General features: G+C 41.3%; 1 protein-coding gene across 23 annotated transcripts in view; it reads left to right on the top strand.

The window, feature by feature from the left end:
* The window catches only part of ELAVL2 (ELAV like RNA binding protein 2), a 177,390-nt gene that overhangs the window by 149,311 nt on the left and 10,197 nt on the right, over positions 1–17,882 (top strand). For all 23 annotated transcript variants that reach the window (XM_077345220.1, XM_077345216.1, XM_077345210.1 and 20 more), the window contains 2 exons: positions 12,721–12,874; positions 14,711–14,936. In XM_077345220.1, coding sequence (XP_077201335.1) covers positions 12,721–12,874; positions 14,711–14,936 — 380 coding nt within the window. The remainder of the gene's footprint in view (positions 1–12,720; positions 12,875–14,710; positions 14,937–17,882) is intronic.

The following is a 17,882-nucleotide window of genomic DNA, read 5'->3' as shown; positions in this document are numbered from 1 at the left end:
ATGGAACTCGATGTCAAGATAAAGCAAAGCTATATGATAGATTCATGTTGTACAGACTATCACACTGCTATCACACTGCTTCTTTTGTCCTATGTAAAATTAGTTGTTGATTTAATTTTTAGGCAATTTTAGGTGGAAAATTAGAAAATGGTTTGAGAATACAAGCTTGGAATTTTCATACCTGATGCTTATGTGATGACCATAGAGAGGACTTAAAGTAGGACTTTTTGATATTGTCCATAAATAAGAATCCGTGATTATAAGTCTATAGCACAAATGAGCAATTCCCCATAGGCAAAGAGTGCCCAAATATTCCTTCTTTCTTACATGAATATTCTTTCATATGACATTTCTGAGTCGGCTGAGTTAATGTGTATATAAATAATTATCACCTGTCAGAATATAGATTGCTTCTTTAAAAAAAAATCTTCAAATTAAGTCCGTGGGTTTTCTTCCCACTCTGTGTTTCTTACTTATTTAAAAACCTTAAATGCATTGTCACCAGGCAGAAGTTGGAAGAGAATCTGAAAAGTTTCTTCATTGCCTATTCTACTAAAATGACCAGGAATTTTTATTTCTAGGAACTACTCAAATATAGAAATGGTTTATTTCCAAACGTGTACAGATTCTGTTCTTCAGAGTCTAATTTAACAGCTGTAACAATTTAAGGGCAAATACCATTTATCACATGTTTTTAAGTTCTTCATCAATACTGGATTCCTTCATGCAATAGCTTCTTCAAAATGAAAACTTTAACACTGCAACTTCTAGGAGCCTTGTATATTCATTGCAAGCTGCTCAATGGATGAATGTCCTTTCTAGAATGGAATAGAAGCATAAGTACAGACAATGCTGAAATTGTTTCTGATGGGCATGTGTTTGTACTGTACATATTTGTAGAAATATATTGGGAAATAATCTGATGTAGCTTTTAATGGCGATCTTTTCCGTTAACGCATGTCAAGAGAACTGTGAAATATGTATGCGTTGTACAAAATCCCTTTAGAACATCTGAAGGAAATGAACTGTGAAAGTGAGGAAGAAGCACCCGCTCAACCTCTGCATTTTGTTCTTTCCATATTAAAGAACATTGATCCTAGTGAGCGGCAAAAGGAGATCCTATTTGGAGTTTTAATTAAAATAAGTGAATTTTATTGATGCTATCAATCAGCAGAGATTGAGGGAAAGGGCTTGGTGCCAAACCATTTAGTGCTCTTGACAGGGTAATTAAATATCACAGGACTGTACTCTCAAGATAAAGTGAAATGATTCTGCAGATGTGTGGCAGAATAACAATTTGTGTTGGAACAAAAGAGAAGGGTTTTTCCCAGACTGAAATTTCTGCAAGAATTTAAAAAAAAACACCACAAATTAATTAGACCATCTGTTTTGTCAGACCTTTTAAATATAGTATCATTTTGTAAGTTTTTTTTAGTGTCCTTTCCATTCCCTTATTTAACATACTTGATGTTAAATTCTTGAATGTCTTGCCCTTTTTCTGTATTTTGAAAAAAACTGATACCCCAACTAATCATTTAAAGTCTGAAAAGCTATTTGACAGCCTGACCTTTAGAAATCTAGAATCTCTACAAAACTTTGGTTATGGTCCCAGGTACAATATTCTTTGCCTACATTAGTCAAACAAGGACAGGGAGGTATTAACTTGACTGCATTTGCAACACTAATCATAGCTGCTCATATGGCTATGATAGGGCTAGGCAATTTTAAAAGATGGGAAAGACCTATTCATACAATATCCTCCTTCCCTAGTATTTCCCCTGCCTCAAAAGGGAGAGCAGTGTAGTGAGAGCTTCTAACTTAATTTGGCAACCTTCTTCCCCCTTTCCCCCCTACTTTCCCCTCTCAGTTCCTCCCCCCTCTCCTCCAAGTGTCTTAGGCTTCTGAAAAATGGCTGGACCAACATGGTGGCCATAAAAAGAAAACAGCAGACAAGGTGAGAGGCAAGTCCCCTAAGCAGCAGTAGGTTCCAGCACCAAAGTCTGCTGAGCCTCTAAGAGAAGTGGTAAACAGCTCAGCAGGGGATCATGTGAATCAAAGGGGGACATAATTCCTTCTTTTTTTTTTTTTTTTTGTAAGGCTATGCATGAAGAAATTGTGGTTTTTCTGCCAGAATGAAGAATCCTTTTCTGAAGGGGGGGACTCCCCACACCATTCATCTAGCTCAATGGTTCTCAACCTTCCTAATGCCACAACCCTTTAATACAGTTCCTCATGCTGTGGTGACCCCCAACCATAAAATTATGCAGCTGTTCTTTCACAGAAATTAAACTGAAACTGACCAATGGCGTGAACATCCATTGTTCATGATTGTAGATAAAACGTTTTTTTTTCCAGATTTTCAGTTCTGCCTCTTGTCCCACCAAGCCTATCTCACTCTTTCCCGCTGCTCCAGACAGACGAATGCTCTATCTCAATCTACCCTGCAAGGCTGTTGTGTGGATGATGCCCCCCTAGCCAAACTGTTTGCCCTGCCACGACCCCTGTGAAAGGGTCGTTCGACCTCCAAAGGGGTCCTGACCTCAAGGTTGAGAACCACTGATCTAGCTCTTATGGGCATGATTTCACTGAGAGTCTTGTTTGCACAAGAAAATCCACTTCTTATCATGCTTACTACTATTGTTGCCCAGGTTACAAGACCAAACATCTTTCTCTTGTGAGTAAAAGCATACACACTTCTTTTACTGGTAAAATAGATATGCGATTATATGACTGGCGTACCACAATGAGACGGGTGTGACTTAAAAAAATCCTCAAGAAAACATTTTGAAATGTGTCAGGGAATTTTACAGTATTCATTCAAATGCGAAATGCTGTATTTTTGGATATTTTATTCTTGTTCAGTTATCTTCCTTTGTGTGTGTGTGTGTACACTGTCATTTCACAGCTGACTTAGGGAGACTGTAGGCAAGTGACATTCCATGGTGGTTTGCCATTTCCTGCCTCTGTGAGGTCCTTGGTCTCCCATCCAAATGCTAAATATGTCTGATTCTTAGCTTTTGAGATCAGATGATATCAGGATAGCTTGGGCTATCCAGGTCAGAGCTCAATTTTAAGGGTGTACATATTTTGACAGGCTGTGGTAGGCCTTCAAAATCAGCTCATTTCTGACTTCTTGTCCCTCTCCGCATCATGACAGGAAGTGATGGGGTTTTGATGGTGTTGGTTGGTCTTCTAAGGCAGTGGTCCCCAACCTGCGGGCACCGGGCCGCGAAGGCCATGGCGCCGGGCCGCGGCTCCCTCTCCCCGCCCCCCCCAGTAAAAAACTTCCCAGGCCGCAAGCTTGCGGCCCGGGAAGCTTCTTTCTGCGGGAGGGCAGGGAGAGGGAATCAGGGCCGGGCTGTGTGGGCGCGGCCCGCGGGCGTGGCCCGATGCGTGGGCGTGGCCCACGGGCGCGGCCCGATGCGCAGGTGTGGCCCGTGGGGGCGTGGCCCGATGCCCTGCCGGTCCCGAGCCTCAGAAAGGTTGGGGACCACTGTTCTAAGGCCTAGTGCAACCATAGAGACACATCTATATTATATCATATTGAAATTTCACAGAGAATCTGAAGACTTCTTGATATGTTTTAAGTCTTATAAAATCTCATTCTATTTGCAAACAGATTACTTTGATTATAACCTCATTTGAGAGTGCTTTGTACAAAAATATGCATTAAAGCCACAAATCACATTTCCATTTTAAATGAGCCCTGAAGAATAATTGTAGCAAAGGAAGTGGTCTTAGAAGCAAGTCCAATCTTATTCAATATGGCTTGCTTCCAGGATTTCCGCTGTAGCCCTGAAGGGTTAAATCATGATTTAAATTGCCCTGATTGGAATAAATCTGACATTGCACTTCGCTGCTCCAAAGGATACAGTCTGTCTTCCCTGAAGGCTACAGCATCTGCTCCATTTGGCCTATAGAAATTCTGTTGGGGATTTTTTGTTGTGTCTAGTTTTCTTGGTGTGTTTTGGGAGAATGGTGACTGCCCATTGGTAAATTCTTCTTGGCCGCCATAAGATTATTTAATGCCTGTGATTTAGCTGGAGAATACATAGGGTCAAGTAGGTAATAAACAGACCATTTGAGAGGTTCATGGACTCTCTTCTGTAGGGAGATCATCTGCAATCCTTCAGCAGAAACCCACCAGTAACATGTCAGTGTAAAAACTGAGATGTTGCCAGTGTCCTATGTGTGAAGGCCTCTTAAATCTTGTTGAACCCTGGTTGCCTTCTTTCCAGTTAGTTCTCCTGGGAGATTTGAGTATCTATGTGTGATGGCAGTTCTGTTGCTGTTGAACCTGTAAGGAACAGTGAGGGTAGCCACAAGATTTCTTCCATAGCCAAGAGTGGCTGGATTTAGAACTCAAAGATCTGGATTTCCGTTGCTAACCCCCCCTCCCCCAGAAAAAAAAAACACTCCATAAAAGCAAAGAAGATCATGGGTGCCCAGGTGATTAGAAGTGTAGGTTATGCATTTCAGCTTCAAGTAGGTGGTTGTAAAATCATCCATTAAAATCACTCACTCCTCATCCATGAGGAAACAAAGTCTTCCTTTCTTTTCAGAGAGAGAAGTCATCTTGCTTTTCACCCAGATTAAGAGTTCATCTGCCAGGGTAGCTATCTGAATTACATGTGAAATGAACAGGCAATACTGGTAACTGGAACCTGGGAAGTGGACACAAAATGCATACATTTGTCAAAAGTTGAATTCTTTGCTGAAGGAAATCTGATGTCTCATACCTCAAATTTTATGCCGTGATCACTGAAACAAATCATGGTGCAAGTTGCTGCTCCATTCTAAGTGATTCAGTAAAACTCATTTAATAAAGAAGTCTCAGAGTCCAGAGAGATGAATATTTTCTGATTAAAATAAAATTTTAAAATTGGATGCTAGAGTATTCATTTATGAGGGGAACATCACTGCTTTGTGATGTGATTTTCTGATTAATGGGGAAATATTAAACTGATAAATCCAAAATCCATAAAATTTCATAAGATACAGGATAAATCTAAAGAATCAAACTACAAATAGGACATTTGTCATAATTGAGCATTTTAAAATCCCCATGGCACACACAAATAAAACCTTTTCAGTAGGCACCGGAAGAGGACAGACCGCATGCTCTGTGGCTTGTTTTCTCTAATATTGCTAGTGCATTTAATCTGAATACCTAAATTATGATTAAGGATTTCTTTGCAAAACATGATTATGAAAACATGATTTGAAGTGGGTTTGCAAACCAAAGTTGTGTAGCATCTTCTATGGGACCGTTTCTGCACTAGGTATATCATTTAGATTTGCATTTTTAAAGGGTTGAGTTTTTTGTCTGTTTCCACACTGAAATTCGCTTTTTTGAGTGCAAACATGAATTTCTCCCCTCACTTGCCCCACAGCAAAGGAATCCAAAGAAATCCGTTTTTCACTTTCTGAAGTGGGGTGTAACAGGTCTAAATCAGGACTGGCTAATGCAGAAACATAGCATTTGGGCTTTTCCAGTCTGTGGCTACCATAGTTCCCCACCTATGTATAGTGTCACTGCCTTCTCTCCTGCCCTGTTTTAAGCAATAATAGTGTTACTACTCTATTAAGTTATAGAGTAATATAGCTTAAGCTATAATAGCGTTACTACTCTATTCCCCCTCCCCAAAGGAAGGTGCTTCAGAATGAGTAATTGAGAATGGGATAAAGTTGCTTCACCAAAAAAAACCTCTTCAGGAGAATCTGTGCATCCTTCAGTTTCCCCCCACCTTCCCTGATCCTTCAAGAGCCTGGATGCTGGCTTGTATGGGGGAAGATTGACGGTGGAACTCCAAGACTCCGCTCCCCGATGTGATCTGACTCCGCGCATCCCCTCCCCGATGCAATCTGGCAACCGGCTGAACTCCAAGGTCATAGAATACAGTCTTTGTATATAATTTGATATATTCAGGCCTCAAACTCTGTTTCAGGTCCTGCTGGGTTCTGATTTCAATGGGCAGAGCATTCCACCAGGCTGGGGCTTGGTTTAGAGCAATTTTATTTCTTTAGGTCCAGGGATCCTAAGCAGGTTTTGGTCATTTATTTATGTAGATTAGATTAGATGTATATCCAGCTGCTATCGAGGTTCGTTTTGTAGCAGGTTACAATTATAAAATATCAAACCCCACAAAGATTAAAAATTAAAACTCAACCATAATCAGTAGTGACATAGCATTGCAGAGCATGCACAAAGGAGACATAGGCAATAGAAATGAAGCTGCCATAGAGAAACATGCTGAATTAATCTGATCAGCATATAGTCACAACATTTCTTTGTAAATATCAAATCATCAGAGTCAGTAAGTAATAAAGCCTGAGGAGATTTCATCTGTATTGGTGAAACGTCTTTCATAAAATATGGTCTTAAACGTAGGCTACCTTAGCAGGTTGTGGCATGGGGTCTGAGTGTACATGTGATAGGGTATTCACAGGCTAAATTTAACTTTGTGTAATTTTTAGCTCCTTTAAAAAAGAATTGAACAGCCATTATCATTTTTTTATTTGATTTGACGATGGATGGATGGATGGATGGATGGATGGATGGATGGATGGATGGATGGATGGATGATAGCTGTTAAAATTGGCAGCCAAGATTGGTGCTTCACGGAAATTTGTCAGATGCTCCCAGAGTTCTTTTAAAAATTGGAGTTTGTGGTCTTTGGCTTGGTATTTAATGTGGTAATATTTGGAATATGCGTGATGTAGCACTTTTGCTAAAGCTAAGCACCCTGATGTGGAATCATGGGTGTCTGGAGTTTCATGAAGGAATAAAGGCAGTCATATCCTGCCCCCTATTGTTGCAGCTGTTCTTACTATTAAGGTTTCACCTAGTGGAATGAGCTCCCAGGAGAACTGAGGGTCCTGACAGAGACCTGTTACAGTTCCACAAGGCCTGCAAAATGGAGCTCTTTCGTCAGGTTTTCAAATGAGGCCAGGGCAAGTAAGATCTAGGTCCCCTCCCCGAGTCAACCAGTACATTGGGTTGCTTCCCATTAATCTCTGTTACAAAATGTGGCCTGTTGAGCAGGAGGGGTAGGGGGATGGATTGAAGTAAATGGCTTTATTGTTATATGGTTAAGGGGATTTTATTGTGGGGTTTTATGACTGTTACTTGCTATGAGCCACATTGTATTGGAGTGGTGGGCAAACAATCAATATTGAGCATGTTTAAACACATTGTTTATTAATGCCCAATGTGTTCTGAACAGTGAAGCAGGCTGATGCAGGATTTCTTTGTGGGTTCATCTACATGCACCTTGCACCTATTATTCTTCAGGACCTTTGAAGAAGATTGGACTCAAGTGTTGCAAGTGGAACATTCCATCTGGTTTTGAGTTCTTGAAAACAAATCTAGTTGGAAACTAAAAGATAAAAGTAAATGCTTTACAACAGCCTTTCTCAACTTTTTACCATTGAGAAACCCCTGAAACATTCTAGAGACCTGGGAAATTGCATAATTGTCCCTGAACATATGGGGGTGGGGGGTGGAGGATGAACCTACCAAGGTTCCTTTGTAGCCTTGGTCCACAATCCTCTATGTGCAGCCATTGAAAGTTAGACTCAACGGGCAAAGTGATATTGGTAGGTCATATTGAAATTGGATATATAAGAAACTCATTATATTTTGCATTCTCTTTGTGGATTTCCTCGGTTGATTGGTCTTCTTTGTATTGGGGGGCATTCTTGCAAGTTACATTTTGGCATTGTTACAAAAGGGTCACAGCATAACATTATTAGTATTCTTTAGGCATAATAGATTTTTCTATTAACTGTTTCAGGCCAATTTATCTTCCTCCTCAAACCTATAAGAGAGGCAGGTAGGAGAGATTACAATTTCATAGTCTGAGAAAGGGTTGCTTTTAAGGAAGTCACTTCTTGACTCTTCATGTTGATGCCATTGTTTCTAAAAGTAAGGGTAGCCATTGGAGATTATGATTGACAGTTCAGTTTTTGAAATGGTGCTTTGTCAGCAGCTGCCACTTTGGCACAAGACTCTTCACTGTGTGTCTGAAGGTAAGCTGCGTTAGTCATATTGTGGCTGACTCCACCTCCTATAGCTGCCCTCCTCCTGTGCCCATTAGTGTCAGAATTCTGAAGGTGCACACATGCCTGAAAAGGTTGGGGACCCCTGGTCTATATTAGTAACAGCTGATACGGAATTCAGTCATGTTTTATGTTCCTTGTGTATGCTGATTAACTGTGATAGTATGATTTTGACAAACTCCTCCTTACTTTTGGACTTCTGTAGTTCCACATCCTGCTATTTTGTCATTAACTACTGCTGCATATAATTTGTTATAAATGTGTGAAAAGGGGAGTTTTATTATACGGTGCCTACCAGTGAAAACTCTGAAGGATAAAATTGGAAGAGACAACTTGGAGCAGACCAAAACCACACAGTATCTGAACCAGGTGTACTATAAACATAGAACTGGGGGGGGGGGGTGTCCTTCAGCACTCAACCATTATAATTTATTATAGTGTATATTCTCATCAATTTGTTTTTTTGTAAACATCCAATTTTATAAAATTATAGAAACCAATAAGTCAAATATGAGACCAGAGTAGGAGGGCTTCTGCATACAACCAGTTGTGTGTATGATTGATACACACTCATCATACACATACTGTACCAGCTCATAGAACATAGCTGGTGATGCTCATCTTGTGTGTGGAAGCAAAGTCACATGGATTCGCAAGCTGTGAAGTAGAATTTCTCAGATTTAGCACGTGGTCAGTTTGGTACCTTAAATATTTGAACAAGTCACATCACAAAATGTACATTTACCGCAAAGATGTCATTTTAAGAAAATGGGTTACTTTAGACTTCATGGCCTACAGTAAGAATGTTTTCTCTTAGAAGATTATCCTGTTTCATGAAGAAAACCATGAATCATAAAAATAATACACTTCTAGGTTTGCTTGGAAAGTATAACCTTAATATAAGTTATCTAATAATTAATTTGAAGAAAGGGGGAACCCTTATGTAGCTGAATCTTGCATTTGTCTTATGGATTGTTTTGCAAAATGCACTCACCAGGTTGCCAGTGGTGAGGCTGTTTTCCTCCTGGTGATTACTCTTAAAGGCAACACTGTGCCTTTTTCAGTGTAATAGGTCTAGGCCTACTGCCAATTTTACTTTTGTTTTCAACTCCATGCTGTTTTATACTTCAAAAGTAACTTTAGTTGTCTTTGGGGCCTTTCTGCTTCTCTTCCTTCTCAGTCAAAAAGAGGGTGAAAGTACAATACCACTGTGAAAAGTACTCCATTTTACACATGAGGCAAGAAGAGAGTATTGTTTTTTTTGTTTTGTTGTTTAAAAAACCCAACAACCTGAAATCAGATTTGCTGCTGATTCTTGGTGCAAAACTTTTTTCAATCCATTGGTCAAGACTTTTAAATGATATTCAGTCTGATCATATGTGTGTTTATTCAAAGTTATAAGCCTCTCGGTTTAGCTTTATTTTTAAATCACAGTACACAGAATTGAGGCGTTGTATGAATGTGTGTGTATGAATCTGTTCCATACTGAGTCAGGCCATTGACACAGCAATCTCAGCATTGTCTACACTAAACGTAATGGGGCTTTGGGGTCCTAAGCCACAGATTTTTCCTTTCTGTGTTATATGTGCCCTCTTGCACAGCTGGTCTGGGGAACAAGGGATTGGGTGCCATCAGTATCTGGAAATTACAACTGGCGCAAAATGCAGCTGCCTGGGTCCATACGAGGACCCCATGGAGAGCTCTTATAAGACCTGCCCTCAAACAGCTGCATTGGTTGCCAGTAGAGTTCCAGATTAGTTTCAAGGTATTGGAACTAAACTTTAAGGCCTTATATGTTCTGGGCCCAGTATCTGAGGGACCACCTGTCTCAGTATGCTCGCTGAAGAGCATTGCATTCAGCAAATACCAAAATGTTGGTGATCTGCTGGCCTCAACCTTTTCGGCCCTGCCTTCTTCCTGGTGAAATCTGTTGCCAGTTGAGTTCCAGGCCTTAATGAAACTGTCAAAGTTCTGCAGGGTCTGTAAAACGACACCCTTCCACCAGGACTGTGGTTGAGGCCAGGCCAACCTAGAAGCACTATAGACCTCCCTCTTCTCCTTGCCATGCTCCTTTCCTGCCCTCCTATATTTTAAATTCTTTAAAATATGTATGCTGTTGTGCCTCACAACATACCAGCAATAAAACCATAAATTAACATTCAACATTTAAAACAATCTGTTTCCCACATTAAAACCAATCAAGATTTTAAAAATTGCTTCTTTCTCTCTGTTAGGAAGGAGGGCGGAACAATGCACTATTATTAAGAATTTCTGGGTAGTGTATAGATGTTTGCTGACTTGTAAGGGAGGCCAGTTATTGATGGTGTTGTCTTTTTAGGTCTCAACCATAGGCCCAGTAGTACAGCTCAGTCTTACAGCCCCTGTAGAACTGTTTTGAGGTCCCATGGGTTAGTTTTAAATGTATAAGACCCACAGTACACAGAGGCACTGCAGAGGCAGTCCATAAATGAAATTATAAATAAATAAACAATGAAGAGCTAATTCTGTCTAAAGATGAAAGCCTCTGCACTTGGGAGCCTTCTGCATAAAAGGCATGTATTCTACCGCTAGGCTTTCATTCCTCCTGACTCATCTAAAAAAGTAGAATATTCTTTGAATGTCTCCTTAGTGTTTCAAGGTTCCACAGAAAGCCTCGTTATTGCAAAAACTGCCTAGTTGTACTTGTAATTCTTTGGGATAGGAATTTAAACATGGTTCTTGTCCTTATGGCTGCCAGAATATTGTGCTTATAATTAGCTCAAATAGTATACAGCGGGGATTCCCAACCAGGGCTTCCTGGCCCTTTCCTTGTATCCTGCCTTAATGGATTCTGTCCCAAGCTATTCCCAACATTGCCATGAACGCAGGGAACTGGTTGTTTCTGTTGACCTGGGGGAGGTACATGAGGCAGGAGTAGGCATCTAGGCTTCACCCACCTCCTTTCTCCCCCCCTCAAGTCCTCCTTGGGCATGGTAGGGAGGTATGGTTGGGTGATATACCTTCTGCCCAGTTCTGGGCTCCTCAGGGTCTATTTCAGGAGCTCCTCCTTTGTCAAAAGGTTGAAAAAGGCTGGTATACAAAACCCCATCTGTAAAGAAGTCATGGATTGAGCCAAATTCTTCCTGGTAATTGAATCTTATACTTGACAAATGTAAAAAAGAAATAAAATAGTAACAATCAGACAGCAAACAAAATTACAAAATTAATCGGAGCTCGAAGAGCCCTCCATTTAGCTGGCTCCAATCTGATGATGATCTCCAGCCCTAAAGAGGTGCACCTGGCCTTGACCAGAGCAAGGCCCTCTTAGCTTGGCTCCGGCCCGATGGAATGAGCTGCTGGCAGTGACGCAGGCCCTCACAGAGCTATCAGAGTTCTGGAGGGCCTACAAAACACAGTACCTCCCCACCAGGCATTTGGTTGAGCCCACAATCACACTTCTATCATGAATATTGGGCACCCTGCCAGCCCTGTATTGGTGTTTCACCCAGATTGCGAGCCCTCAGATTGCAAGCCCCCATCTTGAGTCAGGCTATATAATGTGTCATTATTGATGTGGAAACATCTACTTGCGCGGCCCCTTAATCCGGAAGTCTACGAACATGACATCTATAGTCTTGCTCCCAGGAGACTTCGTCAGTAGATGGAGAGCACAGGTGGCCTCGAAGAATGAGCAGCAGTGGTGGCTGGCTAGGTTCAGAGGTGAGCCCCATCGCCACACTGCTGCCACCTGTCCTCCAAGGCAGTCCGTGCCCTCAGAAGAGGGCGGGTGGCCTTGGAGGAAGTGCAGTAACCCCAAATGGGGCTCGGCTCCAGGCCTCACCACCCACTGCCACAGGCTGCTGTTTGTCCTCCAAGGCCACCCTCAGCTTGGGTGGCCTTGGAGGATGCGCAGTAGCACTGAATGGGGTTCAGCTCTGGGCCTCGTCATCCGCCACCGCTGCTTGTCTGAGGCCACCCCTGCCCTCAGGAGAGCGTGGGCAGCCTTGTAAACAAGCAGTGGCAGTGGCTGACCAGGCTCAGAGCCAAGCTCCATTCACAACACTGCTGCCACCTGTCTTCCAAGACTGCCAGCACCCTCAGGAGACTGCAGGCATCCTTGAAGGTTGGCTCTGGGCCTCACCACCCACTGCCACTGCTTGTCCTTCAAGGCCACCCCCACCAGCCCCGTTTGCCCTGCCACCTGCCCTCAGAAGAGCGCAGACGGGTGGAGGTGGCAGCTGGGGCCTGGCACCTGGACTCACCAGCCGTTGCTCCAGCTGTTATGTGGGATGCTTCCACATACTGGCCGAGAATCTAGTTGTGGACATTTTATTGGTAGTCCTGGTTCGGTGGTGTTCAGGATGGAGTGATTTTAGTACATAATTGTTTTGTATTAGATTGGTTTTATATGCTGCTGTAAGCCGCCCTGAGACCATCTTGGGGAGGAGAGGCTGAAAATTCTCATAAATAATAAATAAATCAGAAGTGAAAAAACAATTCATGTATTTATTTAGATTAACCCTTGCTTAAAGAATGTTTTTAGGTTAGGAGGGGAGAGGGTTCTTCAAGGGGCTAGTAGAAAAAAAGTTGGCTACTAGACCTAACTACAATTTGTGGAAGTCCGCTGTTATGTGGTCCTCTTGGATAAAACCCTTATTTTTCTTCTGTTTTCTCCTCCAGGTTTCCTATGCGCGACCAAGCTCAGCTTCCATTAGAGATGCTAATCTGTATGTCAGTGGTCTCCCAAAAACTATGACCCAGAAAGAACTAGAACAGTTATTCTCTCAATACGGACGCATTATTACTTCCCGTATTCTCGTTGACCAAGTCACCGGTAAGTAGACAGGTGCTCTGCCCTGTATCTCACTTTTTTCAGTCTGGTAGGTTGTAAAATATTCCACCTTCCAATACAGCAGTCTTGCCTCTAGAACTATCAAAAGTATATGTGGCCCAGAAAATACAATTTTCTGCCGGAATTGTTCATAAATATGCATGGACAAAAATAGATTGTGCAGTGTAGTCAGTCAGCCTGAGTCATTTCTACCTTCAAGGTGCAGGTTTGAAGCCTGTTTCATGCCTTGTAATAAATTTACAGCTGCTATAATCTTCATTTCCAAGCTGTGGAGTGGAAATAGTTCCTGTGCTCCTTACGAAATACTAATAAACAGCTTCCCCCCCCCCCCCCCCAAATGCATAATCTTATGCAGAAGTGTTCAGCTGTTCTCTCAGGCTAAGATTATACAAAATCCAAACTGGTAATTGCTACTAAGACTTTTAAAAAGTTTTATTATCATACTGCTGAAGAATATGAACTGTAAAATCCAGAGGAAAACAGATCGCAAGAGTTTTTTTAACATTAAGACTGAATTGTTCATTTTTATTTAGCCCATTCTGAGTTCTAGAGGCATTGCAAAGCTGAGCACACTGCTCATACCTGCTCTCTAATCTGGATGTAGTAGTTGTTGTTGTTAGGTGTGAAGTCGTGTCCGACCCATCGCGACCCCATGGACAATGATCCTCCAGGCCTTCCTGTCCTCTACCATTCCCCAGACAAATCTGTTAAAGTGCACTACAACACAGCTAGAAATTTCATAATCTTCAAGTGGAATGCTCTCTTGATTTCCCCCCACCCCATCCTATATGACACACTCGATAGCATAGAATTTCAAAAGTGACTCTGCAAATGTATTAGCTTCTTGCCTTGATAAAGCAAAGGTGAGCTGCAGGCAGAAGTGAGTGTCTATGGGAGAATCCTATTTGGGATCAGGAATTGTTTATAATGACTAGTAATAGCTAATTGTGGGAACATTGGACTTTCATATTTTGATGTTGACCGATATTAACACTGCCTGTATTAAAAATCTGCAGTCTTGTTCAGATTTTTGGAGAGATGTCCTTAACTATTTTACAATTAAACCTCTGAACCACTGCTGAAAATTTCCCTGAGTTTGTAAAACAGCAATTTAAAAGGGAACATATGCAAAAATAACACTTGCAGAATGGAAGACAGTTTCTTCATAAGCACTTTTTGCTCTGGGTGCTATGTCTCTCCTCTGCTTTTTAAAAACAATGCAGGGATTCATTAGGAGAGCAATAAAATCAGAGTCCAGTAGCACCTTTAAGACCTTTATGCACCTTTATCTCAGTGATTATATTTTCTGTAGTCTTGTATATGAATCATCTGTCATGCACACACTGAGGCATATTTTATGTATTTATTTATTATTATATATTATTAAGTCATGTATTTTCCACCTTTGCTCATGATTCAAGGCAGTTCACAGTACTAGTTAAAAACATTTCCAGTTTGAAACCAAAAATAAGATAACAAATCCCAAATCTCTTTCTCCTCTCTCCTTAAAAGACACCTGCCAATTCAGACTCCCTCAAAGACAGGCATATAACGAGGCATATCAAAGCTTTTCTATTGATTCATTGGGAGATAAGAGTTATTTTGCAATTGGAAGGTTCTGATTTTATTTAAAACAAGTAAATGAGCTCATAAGGCCCAGTTTTAATATCTCTGGTGGGTAACATATCCAGCATGTCTCCTGAACTGGGCCCTCGGCCGCACTGGAGTGCCATGCCTTGAAAACTGAATTCATTGTTTTGGCCTGATATAAGTTTTGAAAGTGAGTGATGAAACCCTATGCTTTGTATTTCCATGTAGGAGTTTCAAGGGGTGTAGGCTTCATACGATTCGACAAGCGAATTGAGGCAGAAGAAGCCATTAAAGGCTTGAATGGGCAGAAACCTCCAGGTGCCACAGAGCCAATCACTGTAAAGTTTGCCAACAATCCAAGCCAAAAAACCAATCAGGCCATCCTTTCCCAGCTGTACCAGTCTCCAAACAGAAGGTATCCCGGACCTCTAGCTCAGCAGGCCCAACGTTTTAGGTAGGTGGTGTTATACTGAAGTTTCTGGGATTTCCTTGGAGCCTGCCTGTGCTTTTCCTGACGAGAGTTGTATTTCCTGATCTGATGGTTGGTTTTCTAAACTGTTTCAGCATCTAAAAGGCATAACAGTCAGTACTTATTTAGAAGCACTGCCATCTGTTGGCAGCTATAAACAGACAAAAGGATTTACACAGTTAATTAGTAGCACCTAAACAATAAGATATTTTTTTTTACTAATTTGCAGCATGTTTTAAATTATTTTTAACATTCTAAAAATAGTATTCCGTTAACTTTCTTGGACTTCTTAACCATACGATATCCTACATTGGAAAATTTGTTTACTGGTTTCAGGCTATTCTGGATTATGTCTCACTCTTTTTTTTTTCCTTTGGCAACATAAAACATATGGTGGGGAAGCAGCCTGAAAAGTTTGTGGTCTGTGTTCCTGTGGCACAGCCTTATGTGTTTCTCTGATACTTTATTGTGCTGAAAAGGACAGATGGTGTGAATTGAAGCAAATACTGCATTAATCTACATTCATGATCTGATTGGTGCTTTTAAAATGGGTGTAGTGCCTTTTGTGAGATGCTATTTAAGTGTCCTATTCTAGTGTCCCATCCTATTCTACTTTGCATCAAATTCTAGTATGTCCAGCTTGGGAATTCTTATTTTATTGCAGAATGGAAAGGACTTGAAAGACTGATCACTTTAGGTAGACATTGCCTTGCTCAGGTGAAAAACTGAGAATTTTCAAACCAGGATTTAAATGGTAATTAACGTGCCTTCTGCTAAGAAGCTAGCTGATAGCAAAACTTACTAAATAAAAGCAACTTCAGATGGTGGTTTATAAAAGCATTCTCTTTAGCTTCCTACGTGAGCAGGTAGAGACAGTTGTTGCCTTTATCCAGTGTTCAGTGGAAGATTCCCTGAGTGTATTTTTAAAACAGGGGTAGTCAAACTGTGGCCCTCCAGATGTCCATGAACTACAATTCCCATGAGCCCCTGCCAGCAATCGCACTTTGACTTCCTCTGCAGTTTGACTACCCCTGTTTTAAATGTTACTCTTATCAAGCCACTGAATATTAAATAAAAGGAGACTTGCTCCACTGGTCAGTGTCAGGGCAGAGCAGAGGTAGCATTACTCAGAAGAGGAATCCCAGAATGCACTGTGGCTGATGTTAAAGTCATTAAGGGGTTGCTGCACTAACATGAAAGAGGTAAATAAACCTGTGGAAATGATAAATGCTAGGGTTGCTGGTACACAATGCCAAGTAGCCTTTGAAGTCCCTGTGCAGCCTCTACTCAGGTTATTCTGATCCTGTTCTCTCCTATATCATCTGCAAGCTTGCAGATTTTGAGCGATGTTCATCAGGCTGGGAATAAGGACAGCTGGATCTGAAGGAGAATATGATGCGCTAGTTTGCACTGTGGACACTTGGTAGTAAATGAATTGGGATGAATTCAAAGCACTGCTGCCATAAATCTGGTATAAGTAAAATAAATCAGAAAGGTTTCCCTGGATTAACCTCTCTCTCTTGCTTTTAACCTGAATGTTGACTTGGCTCCTAGAGCATCCGTTCTTTCTTCGCTCGCCCAGTTCTTTAATGAAATCTTGAAAAGTCTCTGTAATTGGTTCCAATCCCTTGTGAAGACAATGCAGTCCAATATGTTTACCTAGAAACAATCTGCTGTTCCAGAGGAGCTTTCTTTTTTCCAAACAGGTTTCAGAGTGGCAGCCTGGATCTTAAAATCTTTAATCGTTGTGCTTTATATTCATGTCAAGTAGCACTGAATTGCTCAAAGGGGACTGCTTCCATTCTACAATATTTTGTAGGATTGCATTTCTAGGCACATTTCCAAAATTTTAAAAAAGCATAAAACAAAGGTTTTTTTTTTTTTTTACCTTCAGCCTTGTTAGGTCAGTGGGTATATACTAGAAACCTTAAAAATGTGGCTTGGGGGGTACCTATGCAACTTGTTCTATATGCCTGGGATGGGAGGCTTGTGAAGGCTTTTCCTTACATTAAGGATGGGGCAAAGCACAGTTATTTACTGTCATCTGCACATGCCACAGTGTTTATAGAACATTGCCTGAATTTGTTGAATTTGTGCAGTTGGGCTCTTGAAGTAAATTTTGTTAGTATAAATAACCAGTCACACAAGGTGTGGGTGTTGCATCAGTCGTACAGCTAACAAGTAGTCTGCATTTCTGACAACATAGGATTGTGCTTACTTTACAGGCAGGCATACTAAATGATACATACAAGCCTCGAAGGAGGCTGTATCAAAACAGAGAAGTTTGTATTGTCTCCTTTGTTCAAGAGGGTGCCAGAATCCTGACCTGAGAGCCATGTTAGTCTGTGACTTGTTTATTTTACAGGAATTTTCACAGGCTTTGGACTCTGGAAATATGTTTCCATGTAACATTAAGAGTATGCTAGTATCTATGATTTGACTACTATATTCTAAATGTGCATCTGAACCCAACTGTGTTTTGATGTGCAGTATATTTTATTTATTTATTTCTTATATTTTTGTACCACCTTCCCTTGTGGCTCAGGATGTTTTACACAAAATGTAGGGATAGTACAGCGCAATTCATAACATCAGGCAAACAACAATAACATGGATTCCATAAATGAAGATAACAAGTATTGTAACCTTTCGTTTGATAACATTACCTTGCTAACTATGATCCCATAGGTTGGTCAGCTTGGGATTCAGTTCATGGGGAAGGGATTCTGGGTACCCAGTTGATTTTTCTGGTTTGGTCTAGGTCAACCAAATGCCTGATGGAAGAGGTCCCTTTTTCAGGCGCTGCAGAAGTGTGATAGCTCGGGCAAGGCCCTGATCTCTTCAGGGAGCTCATTCCACCAGGTGGGGGGCCGGGACAGAGAAATCTCAGGGCACCAGCCAGTTGGAAGTGGCAGAGCGTAGAGCTCTCTC

This window comes from Paroedura picta, chromosome 7 (genome assembly GCF_049243985.1).
Source record: "Paroedura picta isolate Pp20150507F chromosome 7, Ppicta_v3.0, whole genome shotgun sequence".
Taxonomy (NCBI): domain Eukaryota; kingdom Metazoa; phylum Chordata; class Lepidosauria; order Squamata; family Gekkonidae; genus Paroedura; species Paroedura picta.
The sequence above is the reverse complement of the archived record's forward strand: the minus strand, read 5'-3'. Positions and strand labels throughout refer to the sequence as shown.